General features: G+C 41.0%; 1 protein-coding gene across 14 annotated transcripts in view; it reads left to right on the forward strand.

The window, feature by feature from the left end:
• Positions 1–17,218, forward strand: part of Mtcl1 (microtubule crosslinking factor 1) — a 123,468-nt gene that overhangs the window by 6,519 nt on the left and 99,731 nt on the right. For 13 of the 14 annotated variants that reach the window (XM_074070338.1, XM_074070329.1, XM_074070333.1 and 10 more), the window contains exons 2-3: positions 3,846–4,070; positions 6,259–6,417. In XM_074070338.1, coding sequence (XP_073926439.1) covers positions 3,846–4,070; positions 6,259–6,417 — 384 coding nt within the window. Of the gene's footprint in view, positions 1–2,233; positions 3,270–3,845; positions 4,071–6,258; positions 6,418–17,218 lie in introns of those variants that run through there. The other variant, XM_074070341.1, reaches the window with a different exon arrangement.

Below are 17,218 nucleotides of genomic sequence, written 5' to 3' on the forward strand. Positions count from 1 at the left end.
CTGCACTGGATGTAGGGTGGGTGGGAAGCTATTTAGACTCTTGGTTTCTCAGTGTCCTCATGTTTGAAATGAGCATCTTTATCTTTGGTGCACATTGCAGTGTTTTTCTGAGGACCAGTTGCTCTAATGGATGTGCTTTGTGCATCGACAATTGCCAGGCTCTAAATGCCAAGCTGCTTTTAGTAGTTTACACGATGGTGGGCTTTTAAAAGTACAGTTTCATCAGTCCCAGCAAATCACTTGTAGTATTTATTGGGAAGTTCATGTGCATTTCGAAGCGGAGGCTTGTAGACTGCTTTCTTTTAGTAGCTGTCAGGCTTGGGTCAGTTAACATGGGGGTAATATGTACCTGATACAGTTATTGTATTGTAAGTAACGAAGGCAAAGTGTTTAATAAAGGATATCTTCTGCTTTAGAAATTTAGATAAAATATGAGTTACAAAAGCAATTACTTTTCAGTGCACTAGTGTTGATGATTCTTTACGCTAAAAAATATTATCTTTTACATTAGCCTGCTCAGTGATTTGGTGGTGTGGTGTGTATAGCCTTAACAGATTTTTAGCCTGTAATGGTTGCTTACACACCTGTATACCGTATCCACCACTTAACATTAGAGTGCACAAGGCTCTTCTGTCGAAACATTTAATACTAGAGAGCATTTTCATACCTGGAAGTTGTGTCTTCCATCGTTCTTCATTTTAAGAACTTTTGCTTGAGTAATATGCAACTCCAGGCATTAATGACTTTGACTTTTATAGACTCTTTCCAGAAGGAAAAGCCATCACAAGCAATTTCTTCCATGAACAGAAGAGCCAAAGACTGTATGTTTATATGAACATGTATATTGACTTAGTGGTATACAAACAGTGAACAGACAGTGACTACTGCTTGTATTTAATTTTTGTTTATTAGTTACCCAGTGAAACAATTACCTCCTAATTGTACTGAGAACCAAGTGTTTCCATTAGGCTGTTTCTCAAAGTTTGCTTCTTTAGAATTGTGGCTGGGATGTGAGTGAAATTTGAACTTGATTTTTTGAAAATCCAGGACTAATTTTCTGTCAAAAACAGTGATAACCACAGGCCCATTTTAAAGTCTTTGGTCAGCCATGAGGCTCTTCCAGTTTAGGGGCACAGCCCCCACCACCAGAGCCATGGTGTGGGCTTGCTCATGCTGTTTACATGTATTCAACTGGTCAGCTGTAAGCTCTGTCCAGTACCTCCAGTCCCAGCAGATCTTTCCTACAAGGAACAAGATTTGGAGGGAGAGATCTCTGAGAAGGAAATAAGAAATGACACTTGGTTATACTTTCTAACGTTTTTCCATGTTGAGATTTCCTTTTCTTTTTCTTTTTTGGTGAGGAGGAGGCAGGGTACTAGGGTTTGGACTTGGGGCCTTGTCCTCGCTAGGCAGGCACTATACCACTTGAGCCATGCCCCTAGTCCGAGAGGTTTTCTCTTGAGCCTCTATATTAACTGAGCAAACTAAAAAGGAATAACTACTTCCTATTCTTGAGGCATTTGAACCACCAATTATTAAACCATGTAGGAAAATTTCTAGGATGTTTTCCTTAATCTCCTTCCTTCCAAATTGCTTCTTGTTGAAATCTTTCAGAACACTTCAGTAGACTGTCTATTCCGCATCCTGCAGCTGCATCTCTGGATTTGGGGAGAAGTTTTCACAATTAGGTTGCAAGACTGGAACAGAGCAACGCTGTGTAAAGTCTCTGTGATCTGGTAGACTGGTGTTCATTCTGTATTCATTCCACAGATACTTTTTTCGGAGCCTACTGTGTGCCTTATGTTGCTCAGAAGGGCAAGCAGACAAAGTTTCAGTCCTTCAAAACTTAGCCTTTTAGGATAGGCAACAGTAATAAATAGGAAAAAAAAAGGTACAGTTAATAAGAGAGCAGTGAGAGGTGGGAGGAGATAGAGCAAGGCAAGGTGGGCTGGAGGGTGCTGCTCAGGGGACGCTTTACCTATGTGCCTTTTGCTTTACGGAAGCCTTGAGCTTCCCACCAACCAGGAGGGAGCATTTCCAGGAGAGGGGATAGCAGGTGAGGCCTCCAGGCCCCAACCATAGTCTCAGGCCCTGTGAGGTCAGTGTGGGGAGGATCAGAAAGAAAGAAGCCCTTGAGGGTTTTGGTAGGGGGTGGGGTAATCTGATTTGCATATTAAAGAATAACTGCTGGAAGGAGAATGGGCTTTAGGAGGATTGGGGTGGGGGGTGGTGAGGAATGGGGGTGTGGAGCCTGGAGCCTTGGTGTCTTTTGCAAAGGAGGATGGAGGCCTGTACCTGGGTCCTTGAACTGGGCTGAGGTGCTGAAGCAGAGAAAAGAGCTCACTAAGGGCTTTGCTGTGGACTGGGAGGGAAGCTGGGAGCCCTGGGTGATGCCTTGAATTTTCCTTGTCAAATATCAAAATTATAGTAAGTTCGATTAAAAACTTGCATTGGCTTCACTTGCAATTCTAGAATCAGGCATACTTCTTAACAATGAATGAGTTTTACAGACATGGAGGGACTGGAGAAGCAGAAACAAAGAACAAAGAGGTATCGGTGGTTACAAAGTTCCTTTCCTTTTGAGGCCATGACAGGGAGACAGAACCACAGAAAAATAACTGATTAGTTAACCTCAGGTTACCCCAGGTTTCTGGCCCTGGAAGGATTAAAACAAGGGAATTCATTATCATGCCATACAAATTGGCCTCCTTGGACATTTTGCTGTTCCCTCTCTCCTCATTTCTTAGAAGGTTACATGATTTAGTTTTGGGTTTGGTGACATGGAGGTTTATTGTGCATGACTTCACACATTTAGGTCTGTTGGGGCCTAGTGCAGGAGTTTAGTCCAAAATAATGGGCTTTCCATTTTTATTAGGATATATTTCTTCCTAGGGGGGATTCATTGTGACAATTCAGAATACCCTTACAGTGTACATTGGTTAGATTACCCACCCCACCATCTCTTCCCCTCAGCCTCCTTCCTGCCCCTTAAAGCAATTGCAAGAGGTTTCATTGTTCTATTTTGTATATGTATATAAAGCCCATCAACCATATTCCCTCACCTTCATCTCCTCCATTCACCCTCCCGCCTCTTACAAGTACCCCTCCTTGTACCTATTTCACAGTCTTGTTTTTCATTATTAATTCCAGAGTCGATGTTCAAAGGGGTTTCTTGATGTCTACCCGTTGTGAATATACTTTACTGTGGTCAGTGGAAGAGTATTTTAGAGACATCTGCAGCTATGCTAAAATTCCAGGGCCTTTACCAGGTATTATTTCACTAAAGTTTATGTGTATTGAAGGCAGGATCTGTCTGATTCACTTAGTATCTAACCTGTGCCTTAAAGATAGAGGTTTAGGCTGAAGTGTGGCTCAAAAGTGATAGAGTGCCTTTCTAGCAAGTGTGAGGCCCTGAGTTCAAACCCCAGTACTGCCAAAAAAAAAAAAAAAGTGGTAGAGCACCTGCCCGACAAGCATGAGGTTCTGAGTTTTAAACTCCACTACTGCCAAATAACAAAACAAGGTATAGGTTTAGGTCAATGTTGAGTTTACATCTGAAGTCTTAATTATCTGGAGAGTTGATTTCATTTATGATTATGTAAGGAAATATTGGGAATGGAATGAGTTCTAAGAGGCTGTTACAATTCATCTAGGCTGGTTTTCAGTTTCAGGGTCCAGGATATTTAAACAGATATTTAGTGACATCTCCTGAGAGAATTCCCAGAGGTCCCTTTCAGTATCACCAGGTGTGGTCGTGAGCTGTGAAAGTGGGCTGGGTTAGTGGCTGGAGGAGATGATGTCCTTTTCGTATGGGCTTGGCTCATGCATCTTGTCTGGTTTCCTAGGATGAGCTGGATGAACTTCGTGCAGAGATGGAAGAGATGCGAGACAGCTATTTAGAGGAAGATGTTTATCAGCTGCAGGAGCTTCGACGAGAACTGGACCGTGCTAACAAAAACTGCCGAATCCTGCAGTACCGTCTCAGGAAAGCCGAGCAGAAAAGCCTGAAAGTGGCAGAGACAGGGCAAGTGGATGGTGAGCTTATCAGAAGCCTGGAGCAGGATTTGAAGGTGAGTGAGAGGGGTTCATGGCCTGGCATTGCCAGGAGGCACAGGGTTACTCATATGAAAAATCTGAAAATATAACTCTAGACCCCTCATACAGAGTCTTTTTTTTTTTTTTTTTTTAGTGTCAGAGATGGAATCCAGGGCTTCCTGCATGCTAGGCAAGTGCTCTACTTCTGAGCCACAGTTTTTTTTTAGATGGGGTTTCTTTATGTTGCACAGGCTGTACTTGAACTCCCGTACTAGAAAGATTTTCCCACTTTAGCTTGTCAGGTAGCTGGGGCTATAGCCTGGAGAAACACAGGCTCTTCATCTTGTTTTCTTGCTTTCTCAACAGATTTCAGTATAAACATTCTGGGTTTTCTTTATGGCTTATAAAGAATATGTAGTCATATAACTTTGATGGCCCAGGATTTAAATATGTGTCATAAAATGGACTGCACTAAACCTTTTTTGAAAGTCCTAGTAATGGACCTACAATAAAAAAAAGTAAATATCTGCCAGTTGGTCTGACAATTGGATAGAAATTGTGCAGAGATTCTTAAAGATATGACATATATTAAAAAGTTCTTGGTGGATCCTAACTACTTAGAAAACAGAACAGGAGGATCACAGTTCAAGGCCAGACCTGGGCAAATAGTTCACACGACCCTATCTCGAAAAAACTCATCACAAAAAAAAAGGCTAGAGGAGTGGCTCAAGTGGTAAGAGTGCCTGCCTACCAAGTGTGAGGCCCTGCATTCAAACCTCAGCGCTGCCAAAAATCCCCCAAAAAACAGTTCTATTGATTACCAAGTCAGTCAAAGGCTTACACCTATAAAATTCCAGCTACTCAGGAGTCAGAGATTGGGAGCAAAAAAGTGAGACCTCATCTCAACCAGTAATCTGGGTGTGGTGGCATAGGGACATGTAAATACGATTGTGGTCTAGGCCAGCTTGGGCAAAAATCTGAGACACTGCTTGAAAAATAAAACAAAAAGGGCTAGGGTGTGCCTCAAGTGGTAGAGTGCTTGTCTAGCAAGCACAAAACACTGAGTTCAAACCCCAGTACCATCCCCCCACTCATCCCCCAAAAAGTTCACCATCTTCCTTAACACTTTTATGGTTATTTAGGTTTCTGGAATGCAGAAAATCTGACATTCCCATAACCCAAGTGAGACTTGTCTACGGGTGATTTAACTGAAGAGAAATTGGATCATAACTGATTGTCTAATCGTCTTTGAGAACCACTGACAGAAATAGTACTGAGATGAAGGAATCTTAAGCTTTTATACCCTTTCCTTGCTGTATCAGCAGCAAAGCTTCTGTCACGGCCTGATTATCAAATCACTTATCTAGAGATGAATTATGCATAATGTCCTCTCATCTAACTTTCTTTATAACAGGAAAGGAATCTTTGTTATTCTATCAAAGTTATAAACTGCTAACAAAATGCCATTCAGTGTGAGAAAGGGTGATTTATATTTCTCTTATAAAGTCTTTCCTCAGTTGCTTTTAGAAAGTAAAGATGTTTAATTGCTTAGACTATCCACACGTGTTATTCACACGAGTTAACCACACCAGAACCATAGCAGATGACTTAAAACTTGTACATTGAATATCTACTGCAGACAGAATTATTTGTTTTCCTTTTAGTAAGCGGGCTGAGTATACCTTAGGGAATAGATACATTGATTTGTTTCTTCTTATTTTTAATTTGTCCCATAAAGCACATACACGGGCAGGGAGAATTGGCATTCTTGGTGATATTCTGGGAGGAAATGGGACTATCCAAAGTGGCCTTTGAGTCCAGATGAAAGTCATATTCTCTCTCTCAATGTTGTTTTCATGTTTTAAAGTACAGGTTGAGGACTAGAGGTGTGGTTTAAGCAGTAGAGCACCTGGTTTGCAAGCTCAAAGCCCTGAGTTCAAACTCCAGTCCCACCAAAAAAAAAAAGTACAGGTTAAGTAGCCCTTATCTGAATTGCTTGGGACCAGAAGTGGTTCTAATTTCAGAGTATTTCAAATGTTGGGTTTTTGGATCAGATACGCTTAAGCTAAAATACCTTCTGTTAAATGTAGGCCTGTGAAATATTTCCAGGGCCTTTTGAGTTGTGCACAGTATTTAATGATTCTGCCTATGAAGTGGTCTGAATATGCCTTTAAACCCCAAAACTTCTTGTCCTGACGATGATCTCTATATTGGTTTTTGCAGGTGGCCAAAGATGTGTCTGTCAGATTGCACCATGAACTTGAGACTGTGGAGGAAAAGCGCGCTAAAGCTGAAGATGAAAATGAAACTCTCCGACAACAGATGATTGAAGTGGAAATATCCAGGCAGGCCCTCCAGAATGAGCTGGAGAAACTGAAAGAGGTAATGCAGAAATGTGGAGGCCTTTCCTTCTGGGGGTGAATTGTTAGGAATTTGGGGCTCTGTGTGTCCCATTCTTGTGCTGGAAATCAGGGGTCAACAAATGATAGAAGTTAAGGAGTTAAGAATTGATTTTTATATTTTTCTAATACTGTGTACAAATAAAAAAACAACATAAACATTCCAAAGGCAAAGAAGACTGTGGGACAAAGCCTGCATGTTTCTTGCAAAGCCTAAAATACTTATTTTCTGGCCTTTTATAGAAAAGGCTTGTTGGGCTCTGGTCTAAATCTATTTTTTTAAAATAATTTCTATTCGGATGAGCAGGTCATTAATTCCTTCAGTGTGTCCAAATGGGGTATATTATTACTAGTATACAGAATTAAGCAGTAGCTTTTTTCTTTCTTTTATTTTATTATTTTCACATTTACTTACATGTGTATACATTATTTGGGCCACCTCCCTACCCCCCCACAAGGTTCTGCCCTCTTGGTCTCTGATTTTGTTGAAGAGGAAACATAAGAGTAATAGCATTTTTGCTAGTTTGAGATAAAGATAGCTGTACAGAGATTCCTAGTGTTGCTTCCATGCATTTGTGTATTGAAACCCACATTGGTTCATCTCTGCCAGACCTCTTCACTACTTCCTGGTCCTCTTCTCTTAGTGGCCTCTGCCAGTTTAAAATTACTATATTTGCTCCTCTACAGTGAGCACATCAACCACATTCAAGTTTTAGGTTTCCTTTCTTTGCCTTTGCCTTTTCCTCCCATGCGTGTTCTGCCCTTAGTGTGTGACCCATGTCCAATAATATTACTACATTTGTTTTAGGTCTATAATCTGCATATGAGGGAGAACAGACAATTTTTGGCCTTCTGAGCCTGGCTAACTTTGCTTAAGATGATGTTCTCCAGTTCCATCCATTTACTTGCGAATGACAAAATTTTATTCTCTTTGTGGCTGAATAAAAAAAAAATACATTGTGTATAAATACCACATTTTCTTAATCCATTGTCAGTAGTGGGGCATCTTGGCTGTTTCCATAACTTGGCTGTTGTGAATAGCGCTGCAATAAACATGGATGTGCAGGTGCCTCTGGAATAACCTGAGTCTCATTCCTTTGGGTATATCCCCAGGAGTGGTATTGCTGGGTCATATGGAAGATCTATATTTAGATTTTTAAGAAGCCTCTATATTGTTTTCCAAAGTGGTTGCACTAGCTTACGTTCCCACCAGCAGTGTTTGAGGGTTCCTTTTTCCTTGCATCCTCACCAGTATTTGTTGGTGGTGGTAGCTCTTCTAACAGGAATGAGGTGGAATCTTAGTGTGGTTTTGATTTGCATTTCCTTTATGGCCAGAGATGGTGAGCATTTTTTCATGTGTTTTTCTGGCCATTTGGACTTCATTCCTTAGAAAAAGTTCTGTTTAGTTTAGTTGCCCACTTCTTTATTGGTTCATTGATTTTTGGGGAGTTTAGTTTTTTGAGCTTCCTGTTTATTCTGGTCATCAGTCCTTTGTCTGATGTATAGCTACCAAATATTTTCTTCCACTCTGTGGGTGGTCTCTTCAGTTTAGAGACTATTTCTTTTGTTGTGCAGAAGCTTTTTAATTTCATATAGTCCCATTTGTCCATCCTTTCTCTTAGTTGCTGGGCTGCCTATGCGTATTGTTTCCAGTGTATTCCCTGCTCTTTCCTGTACTAACTGCAAGGTTTCGGGTCTGATATTAAGGTCCTTAATCCACTTTGAGTTGATACTAGTACAGGGTGACACGCATGGATCTGGTTTCAGTTTTCTGCAGGCAGATAACCACTTTTCTCAGCAACATTTGTTGAAGAGGTTGTCTTTTCTCTGTTGTATGTTTTTGGCACCTTTGTCAAAAATAAGGTGAGCATAGCTGTGTGGATTCATATCTGGGTCCTCTATTCTGTTCCACTGGTCTTCATACCTGTTTTTGTACCAGTACCATGCATATATGCTATGACTCGTATAGTTTGAAGTCAGGTATTGTGATACCTCCAGTGTTGCTCTTTTAAGCAGTAGCTTTTTTCTTGAGTCTTCTCTTCCAATGAGAAGGAAAGTATGTTTTGGTTGTCCAACAAAGCTCTGTAAACAGGGAATGTGTGTTTACTTATATCTGTCACTCAGCCAATATGATTTAAATATAGATATTTTTAATTTTAGAGAGTAATTATTTTAGCAAAATGGTCTAGAAAATGAATATATATACATATATATTTATTTGCATATAGCAATATAAATACTGATTTGTTTTTTAATTCCATTACAAGATTAAAGCTGAGTGTTTTCTTGGAAAACATCCTGCACATTGGTGAAATTGAAAAGCTATTGTTGAAGGCTTTAAGACGTTGGTTCAGGCTGCCATATTACCTGCTGACAGCCTCACTTAGCAGTTCAGTTTTGGTTTCCTGATTCACCCAGTCATTCCCCACCCATCCAAATGTCCAGCATCACTCTTCTTTCAGACGTGAATAAGCAGCTCAGTCCTTGCCCTCATGGGGCCTGCATTTCAGTTTGGCACACAGGTAGGCAACATAAATTACTGCAGAGTAGTAAGTGCTTCTGCCTCTAGGTTCTCCCTCATTGCCTGTGCTCAAGGCCACACACAACCATCTGAAAATGCCATCTGTTTTATTTCTTTGTCTTTCTTCCATCCAATGCACCTCTGGAATTTGAACCCATAGGACAGGGACAGTGTTTTGTCTATGTGGTTCACTATGGGGTCCTTGTGCTGGACCAGTGCCTGATACACGGTGGGTGAGGAAAGGGACAGTGGGAAGAGAATAGAGTGCTGTGGTGAACAAGCTTGTTGGGGGACCTGGCAGGGTGTCACAGAGCAACAGCTTAGTGTCTGAGAACTTGCTTTCATCAAGGTAGGCATTGCCCCTTAACTTCCACCTGGAGTTGCCCCAGGATAGGAAATTTGTCCTTCAACTGAAGCTCTTTTTTGTCTCTATAGCTATAGTTCCTGATACTTTAACTCTCTCCTTTCCCTTTCTCTAGATTTACTTGAAGGTAGGCTATATGATTTCCAGTTTAAGTCTCACCTTGTGGATATAGAAAATAATTTAGGAGTGTATTTTTTCTTTTTTGGAGGTCTGGAGTTTGAACTCAGGGCCTTGCACTTGCTAGGCAAGCACTCTTCCCCTTGAGTCACACCTCCAGCCTTAGTAGTATATTTTATAAAAATTGATATGTGTGTATGTTTTTGTGTTAATATGTAATTATACATATCACACACATACATACACGCACACACACTCACATATAAAAGTATAGTGATCCTGTGGAATCTGCAGATTGGTTCCAGGATCTCTACAGATACTAAAATCATGTATGCTTAAGACCCATATGTAAAATGATATAGTATTTCCAGATAAGCTGTGATCATCCATCGGTAGACGTTAAGTCATCTCTAGATTACTCACAATAGCTATTACACTGTAAATGCTCTGTAAATAGTTGTTATCTTCTAGTGTTTAGGGAATAACAATGAAAAAAAGTCTGTATGTGTATGTGTTCAGGATAGCCACAATATTTTTTTCTGAAATATTTGCAACCTATGGTTGGTTGAATGTCTGGGAGTGGAGCCCATGGATATACAGAGTGCTGACTATATTTATTTTTTAAGCAAGCAGATTCTTTTGCATACTTAAATGGGTTTGTGGAAGACTTGGCATCTCTTGGGAGGAAGAAATGATTATTGCTGTGATTGACATGATAGCAAGGCCAGGTTGAGTCGAGGACCTCCCTAGAGCCTGATATTGGCTCAGAGTAGATGTGAGGAGGGTTAACACCTCCCTGAGTGGGTTAAAATTACACAGAGGGATTGCTCAGTTGGGATGAAATAAGTATTTTACTTCTGGAGTTGTATGAATCAGGGGTCTCAGGAGGATTAGACACTGGTAGATTGTGCTGGAAGTAGTGAGTGATGGAATCTAGGGTCACAGACTACCAAGATGGCAGGGTAGATACTTATTGAGAAATGGTAGCTGTTGTCTCCATGGATGGGCTCTTTTCACAAAAGCCAGAACAACTACACTATGAGTTCAGCTTTAGTATGAGGATAAGATTTGTTCTATCTGGAGCCTGAGCTTTGCTCTTTGTTGTTCGCCTCTGAAATTTTGTAAATGGATGAATGCACCTCTGGTGTAGCCCCTCAGCCTCAGAGGACAGGAGACAAGCAGCTCCTTGCCTCTTCCTGTCTGCGGCCACCCTGGGGCTTCTTTTTAAAGCTCCTCATGATTTCTGCAGCCAGCCAGACATCTCCAGGGTGAACTTTTCTGAGCCCTTCCAACTTGAATGTCCAGCACAAATTTTCTACCCCTCAATGCTACCCCGAGCCTCCTTCTACCTCTTTCACTTGTCCAGTGGCACCACTGTCTTGTACTCACCAAGGCTTCTGGTGGCAGTGATCACTGGCCCTGTTTTCTATGTTAAGTGGTTTGCTCTGTGCTTTGGGTTCTGCACTTCTGCTTTTGCAGCCTTAGGAATGTTCTTTCTCATTGGCAGATGATCTAATGTGGATGAAACTCAAAAACACACTAAGTTACAGAAGCCAAATACACTGTATGATTCCATGTATAGGAAATACCTAGAATAGGCAAATTCATATAGACAGGGAAGCAAATGAGTTGTTTCTAGGGTATAGGAGAGAGGAGAGCGGGAACTGCTGCATAATGGGTTGGGGGTTTCCTTTGGGTGAGATGTGGTGGCTGTACCATATTGTAAATGTACTAAATCCCACTAAATTGTACACTTGAAAATGGTTAATTTTATGTTATGTGAACCTTAACCCCGATTAAAAATTTATTTTCTCTTTTCTATCCATACTTTTACTAATCCTGCCTCAAAAGAATATTCCAGGGCTGACAGTATGGGCTGACAATGTGCATTAAAGTATTTACTATTTGTAGTCTTAATCTTTTTTCTTTCCTACATTCCAGAGTTCTGACTGGGTCCCTCTGGGTTTAAACAAAGAAATTTGCCTGACCCCCAGTTGTTTGACCCCTTAGCATGACAAGGGGACCCTTTCTCCCTACTGGGTTTCCCACCCCAAGGCTATAAACCTCAGGGTGATAGGAAAAAGCAGTACAAAAGGATAAAAAGTGATTGTGCCCTCTGGTCCTCTTTGAAGTAATTGGGAATGTCATGGAATAGTCACTTTCTCCATTGATGATAGGGTGACTAGAGTGCAGACCTGTCTAGCATTGTCCCTTCTCACAAGTCATCTTGCCTGCTTGCTTCCTGTGGCTGATCAGGGTCCCTGTACCAAGGCACCCACACACCCTCCCCGTGTGAAAAGCTCAAACAATTGCTCCCTGCCTTTCCCTTTTTTATCTCTTCTAGTACTCACCTCTGTAGCAGAATATCTCAAAAAGCTGAAAATGGTTAACTGTAAGGTTAGTTTCCATGTCTTAAAGATTGCCCATCTGCTTTCACTCAACAATATTTCTTCCCCTCCACCTCCAAATTTTCAAGTACCTATTACATGCTAGGCACTTACAATAAGTAGCCAAGGTAGTTGGCACTTGCTAGGACAGAGACATGTGATAGATCACTCCAGTAGCTGGTGTTGTTGTAAGGAGTGTCAAAAGACAAATTTAGTGATAGATCTCATTGGTGTGTGGGTGTGACTCCTGAGTTGGGATTGCTTCCTTTCTACCAGATACAGCAAGCGTTCTCACTGTCAATGGCAGATTAATGGCTTTTGTAAAGTGGGAACAAGGAGAGAGAAGACCAGGAAAAGAACCTGATGGGCCAAGGCTAAGTTCAGCTTACTTTTTTGTAAGGGGTTGAGCAGAGTGGACTTCCTTATCAAATGGGCTAAAACTGGGTTGACTGGGGATTTAGCTATTATCTCTCTGCTCATTTCTCAGGTCAGATAGACAATTTAGTTTTGGTGTGGTGGTAGGGGACTCCATATGAGTGTTCCATTTTGGTTTGGTCTGGTCTGTTGAGCCTAGCTCAGGAACTCAGTTCAAACCAATGGCCTCATATATTTTACTTAATAGAAGTCATAGGAAATCACTAGCAGTTAGAGGGGTTTTATGGGATAAGAAGCCCACTCATATCACTAGGATATGATACTGATTGTGGATTTGCTTGAGACTTCTTTCATGTTTAGTAAATGATTAGATTTTACAAATATCTCTTGTGTGCTTGAGAGGTCTGTGGATGCTACAAATTTGGGGTGGAGATTCTTGTGTAAATCAATTAGATTGAGGGTTTTAAAACTTTGTCACCAACAGCAACAGTACATTTTATGTCACTGTTCAATATACAAATATGAATAAAGGTTTTACAAAGGAATGTTTATTTGTCTTATGGAGTATGGTCTGATATTTTCAATCCTTTTCAGTTTTATTTTTTAATGGTTATAAGATTGATTTGTAGTCTGTCAGTGGATTGCTACAGTTTGGAAAAATATATGGAATCATTTATATATTGTGTTGTCCAAATTTTCTATAGTCCTTTATACTTTTGTCCCATTGTAATTGTGAATTTTAATTTTCTTGTTATGATCTGTCAAATTTTTCTTTACATATTTTGAGGTCGTATTTTAAAATGCAAGTAGATTTAGGACTTGTGTGTGACAAATCATTCTTCATCATTTGGTAATGACCTCTTTATTCTAATATATTGCTTTTCACTGTTAAGTCTTACTTTGTCTGGTTTTATCATAGTTACCAAATTTCTTTTGTTAATATTTGCTTGGGATATGTTCTGTGTTACTTTAGTTCCTATTTTCCTATGTCATTATGTTTTAGGTATATTTCTTATCAACAGAATATTGCTACATTTTAAAAAATAGAATCTGAGCATCTTTGATTAATTTAATCCATTTACATGTATTATATCTTTTTTTTTTTTTTTTTTTTTTTTGCTTGATCTCAGGGCCTCAAGCTTGCTAGGCAGGTGCTCTGCCACTTGAGCCACTCTGCCAGCCTTGTGTCATGTGTCCTTTATTTTCCATGCTTTTCCTTTTTTCTCATTTTGAATGTTGATTTTTCTTTGAGTTTTTAATTCTCATTCTTTCTCTTGGCTGGGACATTGCACATTCTGTTTCTGTTAGTTTAATGTAATTCTTATTTATTTAATATGCATACTTGATTTGAAGTTTAAAAGTAATCATTTCTGTTCTCCTGAATAATAAAAGCATCTTAGAAAGCTTCAAATCCCGTCAACTATGATAGTTAGCTGTTATCATCATCTTTTAAAAATCAACCCTCTCAGCTGATTCATTTAATAGTTAATGCTTACTGTCATTAATTTGCAGGTTTGCCAGTTTACTTATCATTTCTTCCTGATGCTACTCTTTCCTTATGAATTGTTTCCTTTTCATTGATTTGTTAATATGGCATTTGGTAGTTTTGTTCAGTAAGTGATGTTTGCAAATGCATTTATTTCATACTTAGTTGGAAGATACCAAGTTGGTCACAGAATTCTAGCATACTGAAAATTATATTTTACTCCTGTTTGGTTCATTTTGCTATAGAGAAGTCTGTTGTCAATGTAATTCTGATTTTGGTAGATAATCTGACTTCGTGATTTCCCTTTTCTGCTTTTCTTTTTGTGTTCGATGTGGTGTAGTTTCACTTAGGTGCATTTACATTTATTTTGCTCAACATTCACTGTCATTCTGTACATGTATATCTTTCATGAAATCAGGAAAATTCTCTTTGAATCATGTTCCATAAAATTATCTCTTTGAACAGTGTTTCTTCCTTATTCCTTGGATTTCTTGTAGAATTCCTAGTAGTCTTATGAGGGACCTTTATATGTTGGCCACTCTCACTATCCATTGAGTCACTTAACTGTGCTCTTTATATTTTTAAACAATCTTTTTATCTCTCCATACTGCAGTTCCTATCCATACTACTAATGCTCTTCATTTGTAAAGAAGACAATTGCTATCTTCCCTTCCCTTCTTTCTTTTGTTCCCCTCAAGTTTAGCTGAATATAACTTTTTGTTTGTTGTATTTTTTCCAGCATTTCTGGCTGTGTGTTGGGAGGAGGGCTCATGATAGCTTCGCATGCATGATGCCTAGATGGGATGTGACCTCAGGGTTCAGTGGAAATTCTCCCAGCAGCTGCTATGGAGCCTCAGGAACAAGCACCCTTGTCTATTTCATGACTAGGCCATGGCTCTTTGTCCTGCCTCACTCTCCCTCTCCGCCCTTCTCCCTCTCCCCTCTCCACTCAGTCCCTGGTGCTCAGGGCTTCTTTGTACTCAGGGCTTCTGCTGCATCTTGTCTTCTACTTACTGTCTTCCCTCTGGAAGACTCTACTCTTTTCTCAACCAGAGGGCAAGAATTTTGTGTGTCATTATATTCAAAGTGCCAAACAGCTCTAGAGTCAGGAACATAGGTTCACAGTAAAATGGTTGGCTGCCCTTATGCTACAGTGACAGACTTTGTGGTCCCCCTTATAAGCAAAGATTTGCTTCGGGGAGCCAGTAGAAGTCTCTTCAGGCAGAATCTCAAGCCAGGGTCCCTCCTAGCACACCACCATCCTTGGCTCAATACCTGTGCAGGGCCAGTAGGTCATGTGGTTCATAGGCTGGTATTCAGTGTGCTCATCAGGACACCTGCCCAGGAATGGGACAGTAACCTGGTTTCATTTGTTAGTCACGGTGTGTGTATGTGTGTGCACATAAGTGTGCTTGGGAGCTACCTAGCCAGGGAGTAGGGAGTGGGAAAGATCTGGTGCCTTAAATGATATCCCAGTTGTGTGTCTTGCTAGGTTGATAATGAGATAATGTGAGATGAAGATTGGGAGGAAAAAAGAATTAAGGGTAGCTGGTTAGGCATTTTCCAAACATGGGAACTTGAGCAGAGTCTGGTGTGAGGTGTGTATCTCTGTATAAGTATGTGTATATCTGTGTATGAATCTGCGTGGTTGTGTGTGTGTGTGTGTGTGCACATCTGGGATCTGCAGAGAAACCACCTTCTTTCTTGCTGATCCTATGAGCTTTTTGTCTTTTTGCAGGAAGAGAGGGGTGTCTAGCAGGGAAGGCAGAATTCAGAGGCCCATGAAGAATTAGGAACGGGGCACCAACTGCAGAAAGACTTGGCATAAATATTTTTGAATGCTTAAGCTGTGGTAGAGTGGTTTGGTTGGCTGGGAAGAGAGGGGGTGTGTGTTCAGTTCCACAATCCTAAATAGCACTATCAGCTGATTCACACTGCTTTGTGAAGGGTGAGCAAGAGCAGTCACTGTCACTACAACCTGTGCCTTGGGAGCCAATTCGTGTCAAAGACAAGACAATGCATTGAGGTCTCTTAGGCCAGGAAAAGCCCTGCACCCTCTTCCCAGTGCTCCCCTTGGGACATGCCATCTGAGCTTTTTTTTTTTTTTTTTTTTGTGGTACTGGTACTTGAGCCTCATGCTTTCTAGGCTTGTGAGGCAGGCGCTGTACCACTTGAGCTGCTCCTCCAGCCAGTTGCGTGCCATCTGAAGGGCAGGGTATTTGCTTCTTCAGGGGTAACCATTGCTAAGACTCTGGAGGAATGGTGCTTGGAATGTTCTGGCTCTCTAGGTTATACTAGAAAACATTACATTTGGATGTCAAAGGATGGTTTAATACCACTTTGTGTGACTTTTGTAATGTTAGAAAAAGAGAAAATGGTGGTGAGCAGAAGAGGAAAAGACAGGAGTGAGTGCAGCCTCTGTGTGTGTGTCAGAAGGAGTTAGTCTGTGTCTGTTGCAGGACCAAACCCAAATCAGGGCCTCAGGTGTGCTAACTTTCTGTCACTGTGAAAAGACACCTGAAATAATCAACTTACAAGGAGGAAAGATTTGTCTTGACTCATGGCTTCCATAGTCACTTGACTCTATCCCTTTGGGCTTGTGGGGAGGCAGAACATCCTGAGGGGGAGAGAGCATGGTGGAGCAAAGCTTTGAACCCCATGGCTGCTGGGAAGCAGAGAAAGAGAGAGGAAGAGAGAGGAAGAGACCATCATTCCAATATCCTGTCCAGGGTATGCCCAGTGACCTCATTTCCTTCTCATAGGCCCTGCCTTCTGCCACCTTCCAATAGCAGCACAGGCTGATAAACAAATTTTTAGCATGTTGACCTTTGGGAGGCATTTAAGATCTAAACCATAACATCAGACTTACTGAGTGCTGTCGTCTGAAGTGTAGCTAGGACATTGGCCACCCTTTTAGCATGTAGTAGGCAAGCCCAGTCTGGGTGGGCTTAGTAGCCTTCAGTCAGGCAGCCAAAATGGGTGTGTGTGGGCCTCTCACCCAGGCCTTCTCATTCCTATCAGCCCTCTCTCCTCACACTCTTTCCTATAGACCATTTTCTGGGGAGTTTCTCCTTTGTTTATAGACCTAGAACCAGGCCGATTATTAGAGTCCAACCCAGGTAAGTGCTCTGGAACCACCCCTAAGCAGAGTCTCTAGAGGAGCAGTTGGTGTCTGATGCAGGGCCAGAGAGCAACAGACAGCTCAGGTTCCATGTTCTTGGGTAGGCAGGGCAGGGTACCTGCATCTTTCTTTGGCCCGTTAATACTTCTCTATAAAATTAATTTCTGTTTATAAAAGTATTTGTTATGCTGTTGCTTTAATCTCTACTGAGAGCATTACAGGAGGAAAGAAGGTAGATTTTTCCTTTGCAAGGAGTGAGAGCAACCTCCCTGTTCCTCTCCCCATACAAAGCATAATGTGTACCTTCTGTTCCCCAGATTCTTCTCTGACCCCGTCTCTAGGATTCTCTTGGAAATGCCACTTACTCACTGAAGCCTTCTGTAACTTCCCAAACCCTGAAAAAGTATTTTCAT

Source organism: Castor canadensis, chromosome 4 (genome assembly GCF_047511655.1).
Source record: "Castor canadensis chromosome 4, mCasCan1.hap1v2, whole genome shotgun sequence".
Taxonomy (NCBI): Eukaryota; Metazoa; Chordata; class Mammalia; order Rodentia; family Castoridae; genus Castor; species Castor canadensis.